The sequence below is a fragment of the Bufo gargarizans genome, chromosome 9 (assembly GCF_014858855.1).
Source record: "Bufo gargarizans isolate SCDJY-AF-19 chromosome 9, ASM1485885v1, whole genome shotgun sequence".
Taxonomy (NCBI): domain Eukaryota; kingdom Metazoa; phylum Chordata; class Amphibia; order Anura; family Bufonidae; genus Bufo; species Bufo gargarizans.
In genome coordinates this window covers 193,381,917-193,401,778 of record NC_058088.1, presented here as the reverse complement: position 1 = coordinate 193,401,778, position 19,862 = coordinate 193,381,917, and the positions used below count along the sequence as shown (strand labels likewise).

The window sequence follows — 19,862 nt, the reverse complement described above, 5'->3', positions numbered from 1 at the left end:
AACAGACACGTATAGGAAATGTTCTATTTTTGTTTGCGGGACTGCAGCACGGACATACAACACGGTGTGCAGTGCATTTTTTGCAGCCCTATTGAAATGAATTGGTCCGCATCGGATCCGCAAAAAAATCTGGATCGGAACAAAAATACAGACGTGTGCATGCGGCCTACTGAAAACGCGATCAGAAACTGCAGCTAGAAAAAACTGCATTTGTTTTTAATGCTCGCGGTTTTGATGGCGGATGGAAATATACCCTAACGCTAAACATACCTTTCTCTCTCCTACCAGCAGGGGGCGCACAAGTGCACTGGACACTAAGGGCGCTTTCACACACGGCAGATTTTGTTGCAGAAAGTTCCTTCGACTGAAATCCGTTCCAGTCGCCTGAAAGTGGTTTTGGCGGCAAGTAAATGGATTAATGCATTTGAGTCGCCAAAAAGATCTGCGACAAAATCTGCCGCGTGTGAATTCACCCCTGTCCACGTGCTTGCTATCCGGTACGCCCCTTGCGCTGCACCCATAGGACTTTGCTAACTCTTGAAGCGAACCCACCCATTCGTATACTACCGCCGGATACAGACTGGCAGCGCTGCTTTACAAATGGGGCTAATTTTCGGTAAATAACTAAGTTAATTAGAAGTAATCATCCCCCTGATGAGCTGCCTGACTAATTATCCAGAATAAAGAAGGAATCCGCGTCCCCGGGAACGATCTACTGAGGATTTCCTAGAAGAGGCGCTTGCTTTTTTTTTTTTTTTTTCCGCTTTTCCCCATCCCTAATTTATTTGCCTCCATTATTAATTAATAATAACTGCGCCTTTATTTACGGATTTGCCCATGAATTCTTTATGAAAGCTGATATCAACTTTTAGATGTAATTAAGCAATTTGACAACAAATTAATTGGCGGCGTGTAGGACGGGCCGCTGCATTCGTATTCAGTCCTGGGACTGGGGGAGCATTGTCTTGTGTTTGGCGCAGGCGAGGGGTCAAGAGGCAAGCGACGTGGTAATTAAGAGGGCAGCGGGGGCATTTGGCCTCACAGAGGGTCCTCTGCGGCTAATGGGGCAGCAATTAATGGCAGCTGCCACCAGGGGGCGCAGCATTGCACTGGTACTACCTCACAGCATGGCTGCTGCACCAACAGCAGGCGAATCAGGACCCTATGGGAAGCCCACCCTGTGAGAAGACGTCCATGCACGGTTGGTCTGCATTGATCTTCTTGTATATCTTGGGGAACGTTCGCAGAATTCCCGGGATGTTCCTGTGATATTCCAGCAGCCTCTTCCCAGTCTCCTCCTCCGAGATCCCCGCAGGTTCTACTAAATTCCTTTGCACTTCTGGGTCTTCGGGCCAATCGAATGTAGTGTGGTAGACCTCTGCAAAAAAAAAAACAGCATTTCGTTCACTGACAGGTATCACCTATAGCTTGCAATTCAAGTACACGTCCTATACTTATGTACTGCATGTCCTCCAGAGCTTTTAGGAAAGGCTCCCCCTCTGGTCAATCCGGGGGCCCGATCGATGGCCTCCACAGAGGACAACTACAGGTATAAGGAAATCCATAAATATAACGTATAGAATCCACCATCTACCTCCAGTTGTGGGGTCAATCCTCTTCCCCGTATTCCTCTCAATCAGGACAATATCCGGAGCTTCCAGGACCACTGCAGGGGAGGACAGAGCAGAAGGTAAGTGATCTGACCAGGATTAGAAAAAAATGGCTGCTTCTATTCAAAGCCAGTGCCCCGCTAGTCCACAGGTTGTTTATGGTATTGCAACCCAGTGCCATTCATTTCAATGCAGCTGAACTGCACTACCTGAGGCAACCTGTGGTCAGGGGTGGCGCTGTTTTTCTAATACATCATATATAAAGTGCTGCGATGTTGGCAGAGAACAGACAGGGAGCTCATCGGCGACAGGAGGCGTCCCGCAGACACGGATATGGCTGGGCTGGATCCTGAAGTGTATGGTGGTTCAGGACTCACCTACATGATCCGGAGTCGCCCCATTCATCTGGAGGAGTAATCCCTGCTCCCTGCTCCGGGGAAATCCTTCAATGACCCAGCCCTGGAAGAAACGGCACGAGACGTGAGGAGGAAAAACTAATGACATGACGAGCACATCGACTTCTAGGAAACAGACAACGTAAAGGAAATCACATGTAGAAACCTGGAGGTACAGATAACCACTGCAGATAATACTCTGTACTGCTGTGGACACCGCTCCTTCCAACAGGTGACCCCTCTGACTCCAGTTACCTCCTCATATTATAGAGATAACCCTGTCCTATATATCACCATCACAAGACTGGACATTCACCCCCTCCTGTAAAACTCTGTGCTGCTGTTACCAACTGCATAATGTGACTTGTTGAAGAGTCTTCTGTCATCATTCATTTCATATACATTACTTATTCTGCACTGAGTTACATCCTGTATTATACCCCAGAGCTGCACTCACTATTCTGCTGGTGCAGTCACTGTGTACATACATTACTTATCCTGTACTGATCCTGAGTTACATCCTGTATTATACTCCAGAGCTGCACTCACTATTCTGCTGGTGCAGTCACTGTGTACATACATTACTTATCCTGTACTGATCCTGAGTTACATCCTGTATTATGCTCCAGAGCTGCACTCACTATTCTGCTGGTGCAGTCACTGTGTACATACATTACTTATCCTGTACTGATCCTGAGTTACATCCTGTATTATGCTCCAGAGCTGCACTCACTATTCTGCTGGTGCAGTCACTGTGTACATACATTACTTATCCTGTACTGATCCTGAGTTACATCCTGTATTATACTCCAGAGCTGCACTCACTATTCTGCTGGTGCAGTCACTGTGTACATACATTACTTATCCTGTACTGATCCTGAGTTACAGCCTGCATTATACTCCAGAGCTGCACTCACTATTCTGCTGGTGCAGTCACTGTGTACATACATTACTTATCCTGTACTGATCCTGAGTTACATCCTGCATTATACTCCAGAGCTGCACTCACTATTCTGCTGGTGCAGTCACTGTGTACATGCATTACTTATCCTGTACTGATCCTGAGTCACATCCTGTATTATACTCCAGAGCTGCACTCACTATTCTGCTGGTGCAGTCACTGTGTACATACATTACTTATCCTGTACTGATCCAGAGTCACATCCTGCATTATACTCCAGAGCTGCACTCACTATTCTGCTGGTGCAGTCACTGTGTACATACATTACTTATCCTGTACTGATCCTGAGTTACATCCTGCATTATACTCCAGAGCTGCACTCACTATTCTGCTGGTGCAGTCACTGTGTACATGCATTACTTATCCTGTACTGATCCTGAGTCACATCCTGTATTATACTCCAGAGCTGCACTCACTATTCTGCTGGTGCAGTCACTGTGTACACACATTACTTATCCTGTACTGATCCTGAGTTACATCGTGCATTATACTCCAGAGCTGCACTCACTATTCTGCTGGTGCAGTCACTGTGTACATACATTACTTATCCTGTACTGATCCTGAGTTACATCCTGTATTATACTCCAGAGCTGCGCTCACTATTCTGCTGGTGCAGTCACTGTGTACATACATTACTTATCCTGTACTGATCCTGAGTTACATCCTGTATTATACTCCAGAGCTGCGCTCACTATTCTACTTGCTGATGGTTTCCAATAATAAATATAGCCGCAGGCTATTTCACAGGCTGCACTTCTGTCATATAAAAAAACAGCCTGTTGCTGTCAGAGCATGCTGGGAGTTGTAGTTCTGGAGAGGAGAAGACACATTCAATTGAATAGAATGCGAGCAAGAAACATTTGCGCAGGAAGTTAAACTTTTCCAGTTAGAGAAAAAGTGAGCAGATAAAACCCTCATCCTCCAGGATAAACAGAGCCACGAGGTGTTTGCTCTACAACAATTACCGAGAACCTGAGGCTTCATGCATATTAAACGGCGCAGTGGCGGCGGGTGATTATTTTTTGTATATTTCAGATATTTCCCGGGGTGTGGGGGGGCAGCAGCTCACAAATAAAGAGAAGAATCAATCAATCCTTTAATTAGAATATATTATGTGGCGTCTTGACACATCACAGCGCAGCGTCTTCTCCGCCGCGGAGCTGCGCGCTTTGTTCAGAACAGGTTAATTGATATTCTGATGCGCTTCGCTCCTCTCGCTGGCGCTCGCTCCATACCCCCAGTGGTTTGGTTCTGTTTCATCCCACATCAAAAAACCGTATGCTGGGGGAGCCCAGAGCAGCGCTCCGAGCTGGAGGTCTGAACAGCTGCACGGATCCGGTGATCACAGGAGGGACGCGCTGCGAGCAGATGTCACACATGAAATGAGATCCAGCCTTATAAATATATATGTCTGGACAGTAGCGGGGTTGGCGGAGGCAGGAGAGCGCTGCGCAGGAACGCACAGGCGCAAAACAAACAGACTGCCGATGCGGGAGCGCGCAATCGGAGGCCTCCGCCTTACGCCCGGAACAATTAACGCTCGGATGTGGATGAGGATTGTCATGGAGGGATTTTTTTTTTTTTTAAAGAGTCAGCTCTAAATTTCAAGATCTCTGCTTGCAATCAGTGAATGAAAACTCATACAGGACTCACTGGAAGATAGAGCTGTGACATACTGCAAATGAATGCTGCAGCTGGGCGTGATCAGGGTGGGTTTTCAGCCTCTATTCGCTGACAGCAAGCAGAAGTCCTGACTATGGTGAGGAGTCGGAACGTGAAAAAATAGACGTCACTGTATCCAGAATACGAGGAGAATGTGGAGGCACCTTGGCGGGGATGACTGTGCTCACCAGTTCACCTGAGCCTGTGCTGAAATGTTAAGATCTGTGCTTGCATTCAGGGTATGAAAACCCATCCTGTTGACAGGGCTCATTGGAAGAAAAGGCTGTGAGGAACAATGCGGTTGGGCATGATCAGGGTGGGTTTTCAACCTCTGGCTGTTTCCATTCATTGACAACAAGCAGAGATCTTGAAGATGGTGAAGAATGCATGCACAAAACATCCTCTCCAAAATACGGACGAGCGACGTATGGAGAGAAAGTGGGGGGCAGAGGACACTGCCCACCTGTCCAGGTCAGGGCGTGGCACTTCACGTTAGCGCCAAATGAAATGTTAAGATCCTTGCTTGCAGTCAGTAAATGGAAACCAATCCTGTTTACAGGGCTTATTGGAAGAAAGAGCTGTGATACTCCGTAACAAACACTGCAGCTGGGCAGGATCAGGGCGTCTTTTCACCCACTGGCAGTTTCCATTCACTGACAACAAGCAGAAGATGGTGGGGCGTTCAAATGTAAAAAGTATATGTATCCAGGACTGTGAATACTATTTCATAGCTCTCCAGGCTTAGGAGTGAGTGGGGGGCCCCAGTTTAATGTCTCTGTGCCGGTTCGTTAAAAGTGGAGTATCCCTTTAAACCCCCAGCGATTTCCCAATTACCTGTAATGTAAAGTATCTAGCAGTATGCGGGCTGGCATCGCAGGGTTAATGAGGACAGTGCAGAGTCCTGGACAAGCGGAGTATCCCTTTAAACCCCCAGCTATTTCCCAATTACCTGTAATGTAAAGTATCTATCAGTATGCGGGCCGGCATCGCGGGGTTAATGAGGACAGTGCAGAGTCCTGGACAAGCGGAGTATCCCTTTAAACCCCCAGCAATTTCCCTATATTAATTACCTGTGATGTAAAGTATCTATCAGTATGCGGGCCGGCATCGCGGGGTTAATGAGGACAGTGCAGAGTCCTGGACAAGCGGAGTATCCCTTTAAACCCCCAGCAATTTCCCTATATTAATTACCTGTGATGTAAAGTATCTATCAGTATGCGGGCCGGCATCGCGGGGTTAATGAGGACAGTGCAGAGTCCTGGACAAGCGGAGTATCCCTTTAAACCCCCAGCGATTTCCCTATATTAATTACCTGTAATGTAAAGTATCTAGCAGTATGCGGGCCGGCATCGCGGGGTTAATGAGGACAGTGCAGAGTCCTGGACAAGCGGAGTATCCCTTTAAACCCCCAGCGATTTCCCTATATTAATTACCTGTAATGTAAAGTATCTAGCAGTATGCGGGCTGGCATCGCGGGGTTAATGAGGACAGTGCAGAGTCCTGGACAAGCGGAGTATCCCTTTAAACCCCCAGCGATTTCCCAATTACCTGTAATGTAAAGTATCTAGCAGTATGCGGGCCGGCATCGCGGGGTTAATGAGGACAGTGCAGAGTCCTGGACAAGCGGAGTATCCCTTTAAACCCCCAGCGATTTCCCAATTACCTGTAATGTAAAGTATCTAGCAGTATGCGGGCCGGCATCGCGGGGTTAATGAGGACAGTGCAGAGTCCCTTTAAGAGGATACTCCTTACAAACTTTCAGAGTCGATGATCAGAACTTACCGGGGGTCACTTAACGGTTAACGCGCCCCATAATTCACACCCGGTGACAAGGTAACGGCCGGCGCAGACGGCATTAACTCCCATCATCCACCTATAGCCATAGAGCCCAGCGCTCCTGCTCAGGCGGGGGGAGGGGTGCGCAGGATTCAGTACGAGCCCCTGTAGAGAGACAAGTCATCGGATCCGCTCGCTTAGGCCGTGCTTGGAGAACAATGGCTGCAATAAGTTGTTGTTGTTGTTTTTCGCGTGGTGCCATAATACCCGGCAGCGGGTAGTTGTGCGCGGCTCGGCACATTTTCGCAGATTTAACGCTCGGTGGGCGGTCTCGGCAGGCCTGTTGATCAATACAATGCGTTCTCCTCTGAGGCTGCGCTTGACATCTTTAAACCCGCGAGTGTCAGGAAAGTGGAGGAGTAATTCTGCCCTTTCGCTGTCAGCGCTGGCAATTAATGCCAAGGCAACGGCGCGGGGAAATAAAAACCGCCGCTTCCCGCCCCAGGCCACCATATTGTTCCTGTACAGCCCACAAGCACTGGGTGAACACACTTTCCCTTTTTTATATGTTTGCTGAAAATACAAAGACGCCGTCACTGTCCGGAAATCCAACTGAGAGTCGTCAGTCGCGCAAATATGGCAACTGAAATTACGGAACAAGCGGCGTGAGTGGTTTACGCCAATCATCACACAAACTGAATGCTGGGGGTGAGGGGGTGACTAAGCAGGTTGCGGTTTACCAGGGGAGTGTGGCCTAAAGCTTTAAGTGGCGCAATTTTGGTGAAAATCTACACCAGGGTTAAAAATAAATAAATCGACCCTTGAAGAGATTTGCGCCAAATTTATTATAAGCGTGTGGCAGCGTATTTTGGATTGTGCGAAAGTCTGTACCTGCCAAGAGCATTCTTAGATTCGCGCCATTTTCTGCTTTTGTATTAATAAATCTGTCTAGAAGACATAGGCCACGCCCCTCCTGACAGACCACGCCATATTATTGCAGGTTTTTTAACGTTTTTTTAAAAATTCTTCTTATTTATTAGGAGGGGTTTGCCTTTTAATAAATTTGGTGCAAAATCTGACTCTTTGTGGATTAAATCTTCACCATTTTCAAAATCTCTGCTTGCTGTCAGTGAATCCTTGATTACCCTCAGAATCTCCCACTCTCTCCTGACACAGGCGCACACTTCCTGGCGCACTGTAACGAGCCCTGCACCTGCGTCGGCTGGACATGACAAGGACAGGTTTGATGAATGTTTCCATTCACTGACCGGAGTTTAGTCCATTTCATTATATAGATATTCATGTATTGGTCCGTTTTCTGCCACAGAGCTCCAAATCCTCTGCATAGACGTAGCGTTAAATGACAAAATGCCGTACCTGCAGCCGCCACTAGAGGGAGCTGACTGCATACAGATTTATCATTGAGGTCAATGTAAAAACTGTCTGCAGAGAGCTTCCCCTAGTGGTGGCTACCGGTACGGCATTTTATCATGTAACTGTCTATGCAGAGGTTTCGGAGCTCTGTGTCAGAAAAGCAAAACTAAGGCAACATGGTGTTTAAAGGTGGAGCGTCCCTTTAAAGGGGCTGTGTCAAGATATTAACTTATCCTCTACCCTGTAGATCTTACACGAGAATGGGGGTCCCCCAAATGAATGACGCCTCAGTCTAGCATTCACTCTTAGGGCTCATGCACACGACCGTATGTATTTTGCAGTCCGCAAAACAGAGATCCGCAAAAAATAGACGGATGACATCCGTGTGATGACCGCGTTGCATCCGTTTTTTTTTTATGCAGATCCACAGTAAAGGGACAAGAATAGAACATCTTTATTTTTTTTGTGGAACGGACACGGAATGCACACGGAGTCATTTCCGTTTTTTTCAAGCCCCCATTGAAATGAATGCTTCCGTATACGGACCGGTGAAAAAAAACGGAACAGAAACGGAAGAGCCCTGCATGAGCCCTCAATGTACCCCGCAATCTCGGGCAGAGCCCATGCTTGTCCAATGCTCCATTTATTTGAGGTAGTCGGGAACTCCGTCCTAATGATCGGTGAGAGGTGCGGCGGTCGGACTCCCATTAATCAGATATTTATCTCCTATTAAATTTAAGCGGAGAACCCCTTTAATTTGACAGCACGGTCTACGGTATATTTTATATTTGCGGACATAATTATTATGGTCGCACCAGTAAGGAGACTGAACCATGTCAGCCTGGTGGGGGGGGCACACAAATCATTAAAGTGCGGCAGTTTGCATTGCAAAAGCGTTCATTTTGTGGCGCGGGTTCGCGGGGAGGAGCTGCATTATTGATTACCGCAGTGGAGCGCAGCTAATCCCTTCCCTCATTTATTTCTTCCTGTCCAGGCTTTTTAGTTCTGGATCACAAGACGCTGATTACAAGAGATTACCACCGGAGGGGAACAGGCAAAAAAAAGTCAGACCGAGGTTAACCATGTCAGCGCTGGAGCAGCGCACGCAGCTCTTCTCTGCCATTGCCCTTTTTCTGTTGGGAAAGCTAGGTAACCACCAATATGGCCGCCATTACAGCCCACGCCCAGCTTTCCCATAGCACTGCATATCAAACGTAGCGATAAGTCATTTCTATGTCTATTACATTGACACGGATGATCTGCGAGAATCGGTTGTCACCCAGCTTTCCCAGGAATGGAAATATCCGCTGGAAAGACTTATACCACCGGCCATCTTGGGAGTAAAGAACCTAAGCTGCCCCTGAAGATTGTACTAGAAAGTGTCAGGTGAGGCGGTTACAGCTCATAAGTCAGGGCGCGTGCGCTGGAGAGCGCGGGCTACGCGTGGATGTCGGCATCTCTGCTCTGTGCCACCTGCCCCAGGCAATCAGCAAAGCTGCCCGTGTTCTGGCTTTGATCACTTCTGTTCTCTGCAATTAGCATATGCGAGCGTTCACCATCGTCTTCCATCCCGTTAATGCCTCATATGCCCGTCCTACAGTCATCCTCCCCCCTGAAATGGCCGATAACAGGGGGCAATAGACTGTATTCTCCTGTCCTACAGTCATCCTCTCCCCTGAAATGGCTGATAACAGGGGGCAATAGACTGTATTCTCCTGTCCTACAGTCATCCTCTCCCCTGAAATGGCTGATAACAGGGGGCAATAGACTGTATTCTCCTGTCCTACAGTCATCCTCTCCCCTGAAATGGCTGATAACAGGGGGCAATAGACTGTATTCTCCTGTCCTACAGTCATCCTCTCCCCTGAAATGGCTGATAACAGGGGGCAATAGACTGTATTCTCCTGTCCTACAGTCATCCTCTCCCCTGAAATGGCTGATAACAGGGGAGCAATAGACTGTATTCTCCTGTCCTACAGTCATCCTCTCCTCTGAAATGGCTGATAACAGGGGGCAATAGACTGTATTCTCCTGTCCTACAGCCATCCTCCCCCCTGAAATGGCTGATAACAGGGGGCAATAGACTGTATTCTCCTGTCCTACAGTCATCCTCTCCCCTGAAATGGCTGATAACAGGGGCAATAGACTGTATTCTCCTGTCCTACAGTCATCCTCCCCCCTGAAATGGCTGATAACAGGGGGCAATAGACTGTATTCTCCTGTCCTACAGTCATCCTCTCCCCTGAAATGGCTGATAACAGGAGGCAATAGACTGTATTCTCCTGTCCTACAGTCATCCTCCCCCTGAAATGGCTGATAACAGGGGGCAATAGACTGTATTCTCCTGTCCTACAGTCATCCTCTCCCCTGAAATGGCTGATAACAGGGAGGCAATAGACTGTATTCTCCTGTCCTACAGTCATCCTCTCCCCTGAAATGGCTGATAACAGGGAGCAATAGACTGTATTCTCCTGTCCTACAGTCATCCTCTCCCCTGAAATGGCTGATAACAGGGAGCAATAGACTGTATTCTCCTGTCCTACAGTCATCCTCTCCCCTGAAATGGCTGATAACAGGGGCAATAGACTGTATTCTCCTGTCCTACAGTCATCCTCTCCCCTGAAATGGCTGATAACAGGGGGCAATAGACTGTATTCTCCTGTCCTACAGTCATCCTCTCCCCTGAAATGGCTGATAACAGGGGGCAATAGACTGTATTCTCCTGTCCTACAGTCATCCTCTCCCCTGAAATGGCTGATAACAGGGGGCAATAGACTGTATTCTCCTGTCCTACAGTCATCCTCTCCCCTGAAATGGCTGATAACAGGGGGCAATAGACTGTATTCTCCTGTCCTACAGTCATCCTCTCCCCTGAAATGGCTGATAACAGGGGCAATAGACTGTATTCTCCTGTCCTACAGTCATCCTCTCCCCTGAAATGGCTGATAACAGGGGGCAATAGACTGTATTCTCCTGTCCTACAGTCATCCTCTCCCCTGAAATGGCTGATAACAGGGGGCAATAGACTGTATTCTCCTGTCCTACAGTCATCCTCTCCCCTGAAATGGCTGATAACAGGGGCAATAGACTGTATTCTCCTGTCCTACAGTCATCCTCTCCCCTGAAATGGCTGATAACAGGGGGCAATAGACTGTATTCTCCTGTCCTACAGTCATCCTCTCCCCTGAAATGGCTGATAACAGGGGGCAATAGACTGTATTCTCCTGTCCTACAGTCATCCTCTCCCCTGAAATGGCTGATAACAGGGAGCAATAGACTGTATTCTCCTGTCCTACAGTCATCCTCTCCCCTGAAATGGCTGATAACAGGGGGCAATAGACTGTATTCTCCTGCCCTACAGTCGTCCTCTCCCCTGAAATGGCTGATAACAGGGGACAATAGACTGTATTCTCCTGTCCTACAGTCATCCTCTCCCCTGAAATGGCTGATAACAGGGGGCAATAGACTGTATTCTCCTGTCCTACAGTCATCCTCTCCCCTGAAATGGCTGATAACAGGGGGCAATAGACTGTATTCTCCTGTCCTACAGTCATCCTCTCCCCTGAAATGGCTGATAACAGGGGGCAATAGACTGTATTCTCCTGTCCTACAGTCATCCTCTCCCCTGAAATGGCTGATAACAGGGGGCAATAGACTGTATTCTCCTGTCCTACAGTCATCCTCTCCCTGAAATGGCTGATAACAGGAGGCAATAGACTGTATTCTCCTGTCCTACAGTCATCCTCTCCCCTGAAATGGCTGATAACAGGGGGCAATAGACTGTATTCTCCTGTCCTACAGTCATCCTCTCCCCTGAAATGGCTGATAACAGGGGCAATAGACTGTATTCTCCTGTCCTACAGTCATCCTCCCCCTGAAATGGCTGATAACGGGGGGCAATAGACTGTATTCTCCTGTCCTACAGTCATCCTCTCCCCTGAAATGGCTGATAACAGGGGGCAATAGACTGTATTCTCCTGTCCTACAGTCATCCTCCTCCCTGAAATGGCTGATAACGGGGGGCAATAGACTGTATTCTCCTGTCCTACAGTCATCCTCTCCCCTGAAATGGCTGATAACAGGGAGCAATAGACTGTATTCTCCTGTCCTACAGTCATCCTCTGCCCTGAAATAACAGGGGGCAATAGACTGTATTCTCCTGTCCTACAGTCATCCTCTCCCCTGAAATGACTGATAACAGGGGCAATAGACTGTATTCTCCTGTCCTACAGTCATCCTCTCCCCTGAAATGGCTGATAACAGGAAGCAATAGACTGTATTCTCCTGTCCTACAGTCATCCTCTCTCCTGAAATGGCTGATAACAGGGAGCAATAGACTGTATTCTCCTGTCCTACAGTCATCCTCTCCCCTGAAATGGCTGATAACAGGGAGCAATAGACTGTATTCTCCTGTCCTACAGTCATCCTCTCTCCTGAAATGGCTGATAACAGGGGGCAATAGACTGTATTCTCCTGTCCTACAGTCATCCTCTCCCCTGAAATGGCTGATAACAGGGAGCAATAGACTGTATTCTCCTGTCCTACAGTCATCCTCTCCCCTGAAATGGCTGATAACAGGGGGCAATAGACTGTATTCTCCTGCCCTACAGTCATCCTCCCCCCTGAAATGGCTGATAACAGGGGGCAATAGACTGTATTTTCCTGTCCTACAGTCATCCTCTCCCCTGAAATGGCTGATAGCAGGGACAATAGACTGTATTCTCATGTCCTACAGTCATCCTCTCCCCTGAAATGGCTGATAACAGGGGGCAATAGACTGTATTCTCCTGTCCTACAGTCATCCTCTCCCCTGAAATGGCTGATAACAGGGGGCAATAGACTGTATTCTCCTGTCCTACAGTCATCTTCTCCCCTGAAATGGCCGATAACAGGGAGCAATAGACTGTATTCTCCTGTGACTGCAGGTTATAGGGGGCACTGGTCACTCTCCTGCGCTGCGCTCTCGGACCACTCACCCGCTTTGCGCAGTCCACTTCTGACAGTCGTTCTTGGATGAGTCGGGCCCACAGCGCATCTGGGATTTCCTAGAAGAAGACGAGATGCATAAATATATGAATGACAGAAGAACAGCCCATCTGCTCCGGTACCTGCTTTTGGATGACTGGAGGAGTGGGGGTGGGGGGCAGGAGTGCTGGGGGTCTCTGCCTCACGTCCCGGTGGGTGGCACGTGTCAATGCCTCTCGCTGCTGGAGAGCAAATCTGTGGCTTTGAGCCCGTCTCCTTCTAGAGGTGCTTCCTGCCGCTCGCAGGCCGGGCTGGTGTCTAGTGCGCCCCTTTGATGTGTCATGTCAAACCAGATGAACGTCTACCAGGGGGTCCGCACTAAACACCCTCACCAAACCCATCTGACAGAGATTACGCTGCCGAGCAGCGGCGCCTCACATGTCATTTCTGCCATATTTATGTCATGTGATGGGGGAAGGGGTTATGTACAAAAAAACGTTCTGCAAGTCCTCACCATTTTCAAGACCTTTGCTTGCAGCCAGTGGATGCATTCTGTGGCTGGAAATCTTTCCTGGCCTAGTCCTGTTCACGCAGCTGTAGGGTTTGTTGGGCTGTACAGTATGTTTCCGGGCCCAGATAGGCTCGACACGTGGCCATGACACCAGCCAGCAGCAGCCATGCAATGTCCAACACCAGAGGTTTCAGAGAGGTGGCTCCCAGGGGTCAAGAGCCCCGAGAAGACCCAAGAGACTGGGGTCTACATGTCTGTTTTTGTGTAGTGTCTTATAATTAAAGGGTTTGATAACAGGGGTCTGCTCTGGGGGCTGATAATATAGGGTCTGCTCTGGGGGCTGGTAATATAGTGTCTGCTCTGGGGGCTGATAATATAGGGTCTGCTCTGGGGTCTGATAATATAGGGTCTGCTCTGGGGGCTGATAATATAGGGTCTGCTCTGGGGGCTGATAATATAGGGTCTGCTCTGGGGGCTGATATATAGGGTCTGCCTCTAATAGGGTCTGCTCTGGGGGCTGATAATATAGGGTCTGCTCTGGGGGCTGATAATATAGGGTCTGCTCTGGGGGCTGATAATATAGGGTCTGCTCTGGGGGCTGATAATATAGGGTCTGCTCTGGGGGCTGATAATATAGGGTCTGCTCTGGGGGCTGATAATATAGGGTCTGCTCTGGGGCTGATAATATAGGGTCTGCTCTGGGGGCTGATAATATAGGGTCTGCTCTGGGGGCTGATAATATAGGGTCTGCTCTGGGGGCTGATAATATAGGGTCTGCTCTGGGGGCTGATAATATAGGGTCTGCTCTGGGGGCTGATAATATAGGGTCTGCTCTGGGGGCTGATAATATAGGGTCTGCTCTGGGGGCTGATAATATAGGGTCTGCTCTGGGGGCTGATAATATAGGGTCTGCTCTGGGGGCTGATAATATAGGGTCTGCTCTGGGGGCTGATAATATAGGGTCTGCTCTGGGGGCTGATAATATAGGGTCTGCTCTGGGGGCTGATAATATAGGGTCTGCTCTGGGGGCTGATAATATAGGGTCTGCTCTGGGGGCTGATAATATAGGGTCTGCTCTGGGGGCTGATAATATAGGGTCTGCTCTGGGGCTGATAATATAGGGTCTGCTCTGGGGTCTGATAATATAGGGTCTGCTCTGGGGTCTGATAATATAGGGTCTGCTCTGGGGTCTGATAATATAGGGTCTGCTCTGGGGTCTGATAATATAGGGTCTGCTCTGGGGGCTGATAATATAGGGTCTGCTCTGGGGGCTGATAATATAGGGTCTGCTCTGGGGGCTGATAATATAGGGTCTGCTCTGGGGGCTGATAATATAGGGTCTGCTCTGGGGGCTGATAATATAGGGTCTGCTCTGGGGGCTGATAATATAGGGTCTGCTCTGGGGGCTGATAATATAGGGTCTGCTCTGGGGGCTGATAATATAGGGTCTGCTCTGGGGGCTGATAATATAGGGTCTGCTCTGGGGGCTGATAATATAGGGTCTGCTCTGGGGTCTGATAATATAGGGTCTGCTCTGGGGTCTGATAATATAGGGTCTGCTCTGGGGTCTGATAATATAGGGTCTGCTCTGGGGTCTGATAATATAGGGTCTGCTCTGGGGTCTGATAATATAGGGTCTGCTCTGGGGTCTGATATTATAGGGTCTGCTCTGGGGTCTGATATTATAGGGTCTGCTCTGGGGTCTGATATTATAGGGTCTGCTCTGGGGTCTGATATTATAGGGTCTGCTCTGGGGTCTGATATTATAGGGTCTGCTCTGGGGTCTGATATTATAGGGTCTGCTCTGGGGTCTGATATTATAGGGTCTGCTCTGGGGTCTGATATTATAGGGTCTGCTCTGGGGTCTGATAATATAGGGTCTGCTCTGGGGTCTGATAATATAGGGTCTGCTCTGGGGTCTGATAATATAGGGTCTGCTCTGGGGTCTGATAATATAGGGTCTGCTCTGGGGTCTGATAATATAGGGTCTGCTCTGGGGTCTGATAATATAGGGTCTGCTCTGGGGTCTGATAATATAGGGTCTGCTCTGGGGTCTGATAATATAGGGTCTGCTCTGGGGTCTGATAATATAGGGTCTGCTCTGGGGTCTGATAATATAGGGTCTGCTCTGGGGTCTGATAATATAGGGTCTGCTCTGGGGTCTGATAATATAGGGTCTGCTCTGGGGTCTGATAATATAGGGTCTGCTCTGGGGTCTGATAATATAGGGTCTGCTCTGGGGTCTGATAATATAGGGTCTGCTCTGGGGTCTGATATTATAGGGTCTGCTCTGGGGTCTGATATTATAGGGTCTGCTCTGGGGTCTGATATTATAGGGTCTGCTCTGGGGTCTGATAATATAGGGTCTGATCTGGGGTCTGATAATATAGGGTCTGATCTGGGGTCTGATAATATAGTTTCTGTTCTGGGGTCTGATAATATAGGGTCTGCTCTGGGGTCTGATAATATAGGGTCTGCTCTGGGGTCTGATATTATAGGGTCTGCTCTGGGGTCTGATATTATAGGGTCTGCTCTGGGGTCTGATATTATAGGGTCTGCTCTGGGGTCTGCTCTGGGGTTTGATATTATAGGGTCTGCTCTGGGGTCTGATATTATAGGGTCTGCTCTGGGGTCTGATATTATAGGGTCTGCTCTGGGGTCTGATAATATAGGGTCTGCTCTGGGGTCTGATAATATAGGGTCTGCTCTGGGGTCTGATAATATAGGGTCTGCTCTGGGGTCTGATAATATAGGGTCTGCTCTGGGGTCTGATAATATAGGGTCTGCTCTGGGGTCTGATAATATAGGGTCTGCTCTGGGGTCTGATAATATAGGGTCTGCTCTGGGGTCTGATAATATAGGGTCTGCTCTGGGGTCTGATATTATAGGGTCTGCTCTGGGGTCTGATATTATAGGGTCTGCTCTGGGGTCTGATATTATAGGGTCTGCTCTGGGGTCTGATAATATAGGGTCTGCTCTGGGGTCTGATAATTTAGGAATCTGATAATTCAAGCATCTGATCTGGGGTCTGATGTTTTAGGGGCCTAATAATTAAGCGGTTTGGTCTGAGGACTGATAATTTAGGGTTCTGGGGGTCTCATGTAATTAAAAGGGGTTTGGGGTCTGATAATTTTGATATCTGGTTTGGGGTCTCAAAATTGGGGGCCTGGTCTGCCATCCGATAATTAATGAGTCTGATTAGGGGGTCTCATAATTTAACTGTCTAGTGTTTGATTATTTAGGGGCCTGGTCTGCGTTACCCCTGCTGAGGAGGAAGGCCCCGCAGGGCTGTACTTGGCGATTACCTACTACCATGTCTCTCACACCCTGGAAGTAAACCCCTTGAAACAACAACCCACGTGGCTCATCCACCGCTGTGCAGATGTAGCAGTGCTACGCTTCTGTCTGCTCCCACCTTTACTGCAAGCAGAACGCATGAGGCCCAATAGTCGCGTAACCGTTACCCAAGCCGAATACCCACTTTTTATTCATTCAGAAAATAAGCAGAGGAGTTTACGACGTGACTGCGCAACGGATACAGGCCGAGGCCGTGGCGTAGGGGACGCAGCACTGGTGACAGCCGGAGGGCCAAATCCCCCGCCTGATACCTTTATACAGTAGATAAAGCGACTTCCTCACTATAAGTGCATGTAATTTCCTCCTAATACTGAGGGGCGAGGACTTAGCGCGCGCCGGAGCTGCCATCATTAACGGCGCCTCGCAAGAAAATGTTCTCTCATTAAGCGCAATTGAAAAGCGAGCGGCTGATCATCGGAGGATTAACTGGCTCTGCGCAGATACAAATCGCTGACACCCGCCGCTGCCGCTAATCCGCTCTGAAACTCTCCAGCAACCCCCGCAGCTTAACAAAGAGGCTTTCAATGATTTCTGCTAATTACCCCCTTTCCTAGATGTATCTACTGATGCAGTGAACGGCGCCACTGACAGCAAGCGGAGGAGTCGCTCTGAAGCGCTTCTATATTCGGAGCGGACGATGAGCTGTAGCGGGAGGGTGCAGGAACGCTGGGATTCTGTACTTGGCCTGGTTAAAGGGGAACTCTCACTGAGACAGGGGACATGTTGTCAGGACAATGCAGATCTACGGGCCCCCCTATAGTCGAGGTAGTAGATGCGATCAGCCCTGGAGTCAAGGGGCTCCTCTGCTACATGGGAAGACCCCAGCTTTATAAATGGGGTATGCAGTTGGGGGACCGGTGACGGATTTTGTTCTGCAGTTTATAATCACTCTGGACGGCACTGACTTCCTGTTAATGTGAACTGGCAGAGCTGCAGTGTAAAGCATAGGGGAGGCAAACAGCATCCTCAAGTGGTGAATTTCAGACAATGTCAGGCTCCAATGGACAATGGAACTATGATGGAGCAGAAGCGTGTAGTCACAACATGGCTGATTTCTTCCAGAAACAGCGCCACGCCTGCCCAAAGGTTGTGTCTGGTATTGCAACTCGGCTTCAATGAAGGCAATGGAGCTAGGCTGCAGTACTGCACACATCCAGGGGACAGGCTGCCATGGTTTTCTAATTCTAGGCAACCCCTTTAATAAAGAGCCCTCTGCCTGAACATGCGTGGGGGGGGGGAAGGGGGTATGAACTAACCTGTCAGAAAGGGAGCGGGCACCCTCCTCCCTCCCTGCACAGACGGCAGCTGCGGCACTATTATTTTATATCATGTATTCATCATACCATTTACGGGACTGTTCATCCTGAGCCTACTGGTTCATGAATAGAATACCACAACCGCAGTGGTAGACTGAGACACAGGCAGGACAGTAGGAGAGAAACACCGAGATGTAGATGCCATCCAGGACCTGTGGGCAACCTGCAGCACTCCAACTGTTGTGAGACTACAACTCCCATGTTTGCTCTATTCACTTCTATGGAAGTTGGATGGACAGCTGAGAAAGAGTGCATGCTGGGAGTTGTAGTTTCACAGCAGCTGGAGTGCTGGAGGTTGCTGACCTCTGCTCTACGGGCAACCAGAAGGCGTCTCATATTAATCTAAGGGGTTAATTCTGTTAAATCACATCGGCAATCGGCACACCCGGCCTACGAAGCAGCAGCCGCGGTGATGTTTGCCGGGAGTGTATATATAAAAGATGCTTTTTCTGCTGGCGGTCGATGCCTCTGGAAATAATGCATGGCTGTCAGCGCCTTTACCTGGTCCTTGGCTTTGTACGAGAGCGCTTCCTGCACCAGCGCCGAGACATCACTTGACAAGAGATTCTCTGGAGTGAGGTGAGTGGCGTTCAGACGCGCGCTCAGCAGCTTCGCCTGCGGGGGAGAAGACGAGGAGACGAGTCCAACTTTTGCAAAAGAAAATATGTTTCAAAGGCCTTCTATTTCCTCATGCCAAGCAGACCTCCAGCTCCTCGCGGCGGGCACCTTTAAATAAATGATCTAGGAAAAAATGTATGTTTAAACAGAGCGCTGTCCCTGCGCGGAGCAGGTGGGGGCGCTGGAGGTGCCAGATCTCAGGAGGAGGTGAGAAGATGGGGGGACACAAGTCATTTCTAAAGGATCAGTTACCTATAGGGAGGGCCGCAGAGAGCCGTGTATACTGAGGACAGCTCCCATATCACTGCGCACACGCCGTAACATTATAACATATAACCACCGACTCCGCATGTGCTTTACAGGACATATTTACTCATAAAACACTGCGTGCATTGTATACTGATCAGAAGACTGCTGCCCGCATTGTATACTGATCAGAAGACTGCTGCGTGCATTGTATACTGATCAGAAGACTGCTGCCCGCATTGTATACTGATCAGAAGACTGCTGCCAGCATTGTATACTGATCAGAAGACTGCTGCCAGCATTGTATACTGATCAGAAGACTGCTGCCAGCATTGTATACTGATCAGTAGACTGCTGCCAGCATTGTATACTGATCAGTAGACTGCTGCCAGCATTGTATACTGATCAGTAGACTGCTGCCAGCATTGTATACTGATCAGAAGACTGCTGCGTGCATTGTATACTGATCAGAAGACTGCTGCGTGCATTGTATACTGATCAGAAGACTGCTGCGTGCATTGTATACTGATCAGAAGACTGCTGCGTGCATTGTATACTGATCAGAAGACTGCTGCGTGCATTGTATACTGATCAGAAGACTGCTGCCAGCATTGTATACTGATCAGAAGACTGCTGCCAGCATTGTATACTGATCAGAAGACTGCTGCCAGCATTGTATACTGATCAGAAGACTGCTGCCCGCATTGTATACTGATCAGAAGACTGCTGCCCGCATTGTATACTGATCAGAAGACTGCTGCCCGCATTGTATACTGATCAGAAGACTGCTGCCCGCATTGTATACTGATCAGAAGACTGCTGCCCGCATTGTATACTGATCAGAAGACTGCTGCCCGCATTGTATACTGATCAGAAGACTGCTGCCCGCATTGTATACTGATCAGAAGACTGCTGCCCGCATTGTATACTGATCAGAAGACTGCTGCCCGCATTGTATACTGATCAGAAGACTGCTGCCCGCATTGTATACTGATCAGAAGACTGCTGCCCGCATTGTATACTGATCAGAAGACTGCTGCCCGCATTGTATACTGATCAGAAGACTGCTGC

The 19,862-nt window shown here is 48.8% G+C and overlaps 1 protein-coding gene across 1 annotated transcript in view; it reads right to left on the bottom strand.

Annotated features, from left to right (window-relative positions):
• Positions 1-19,862, bottom strand: part of AK8 (adenylate kinase 8) — a 62,431-nt gene that overhangs the window by 28,557 nt on the left and 14,012 nt on the right. Inside the window, exons 4-8 of the mRNA XM_044268390.1 lie at positions 18,429-18,542; positions 12,755-12,823; positions 1,988-2,069; positions 1,595-1,666; positions 1,178-1,378 (exon numbers count right to left, since the gene is read on the bottom strand). Of these exons, the coding sequence (XP_044124325.1) occupies positions 1,178-1,378; positions 1,595-1,666; positions 1,988-2,069; positions 12,755-12,823; positions 18,429-18,542 (538 nt within the window). The remainder of the gene's footprint in view (positions 1-1,177; positions 1,379-1,594; positions 1,667-1,987; positions 2,070-12,754; positions 12,824-18,428; positions 18,543-19,862) is intronic.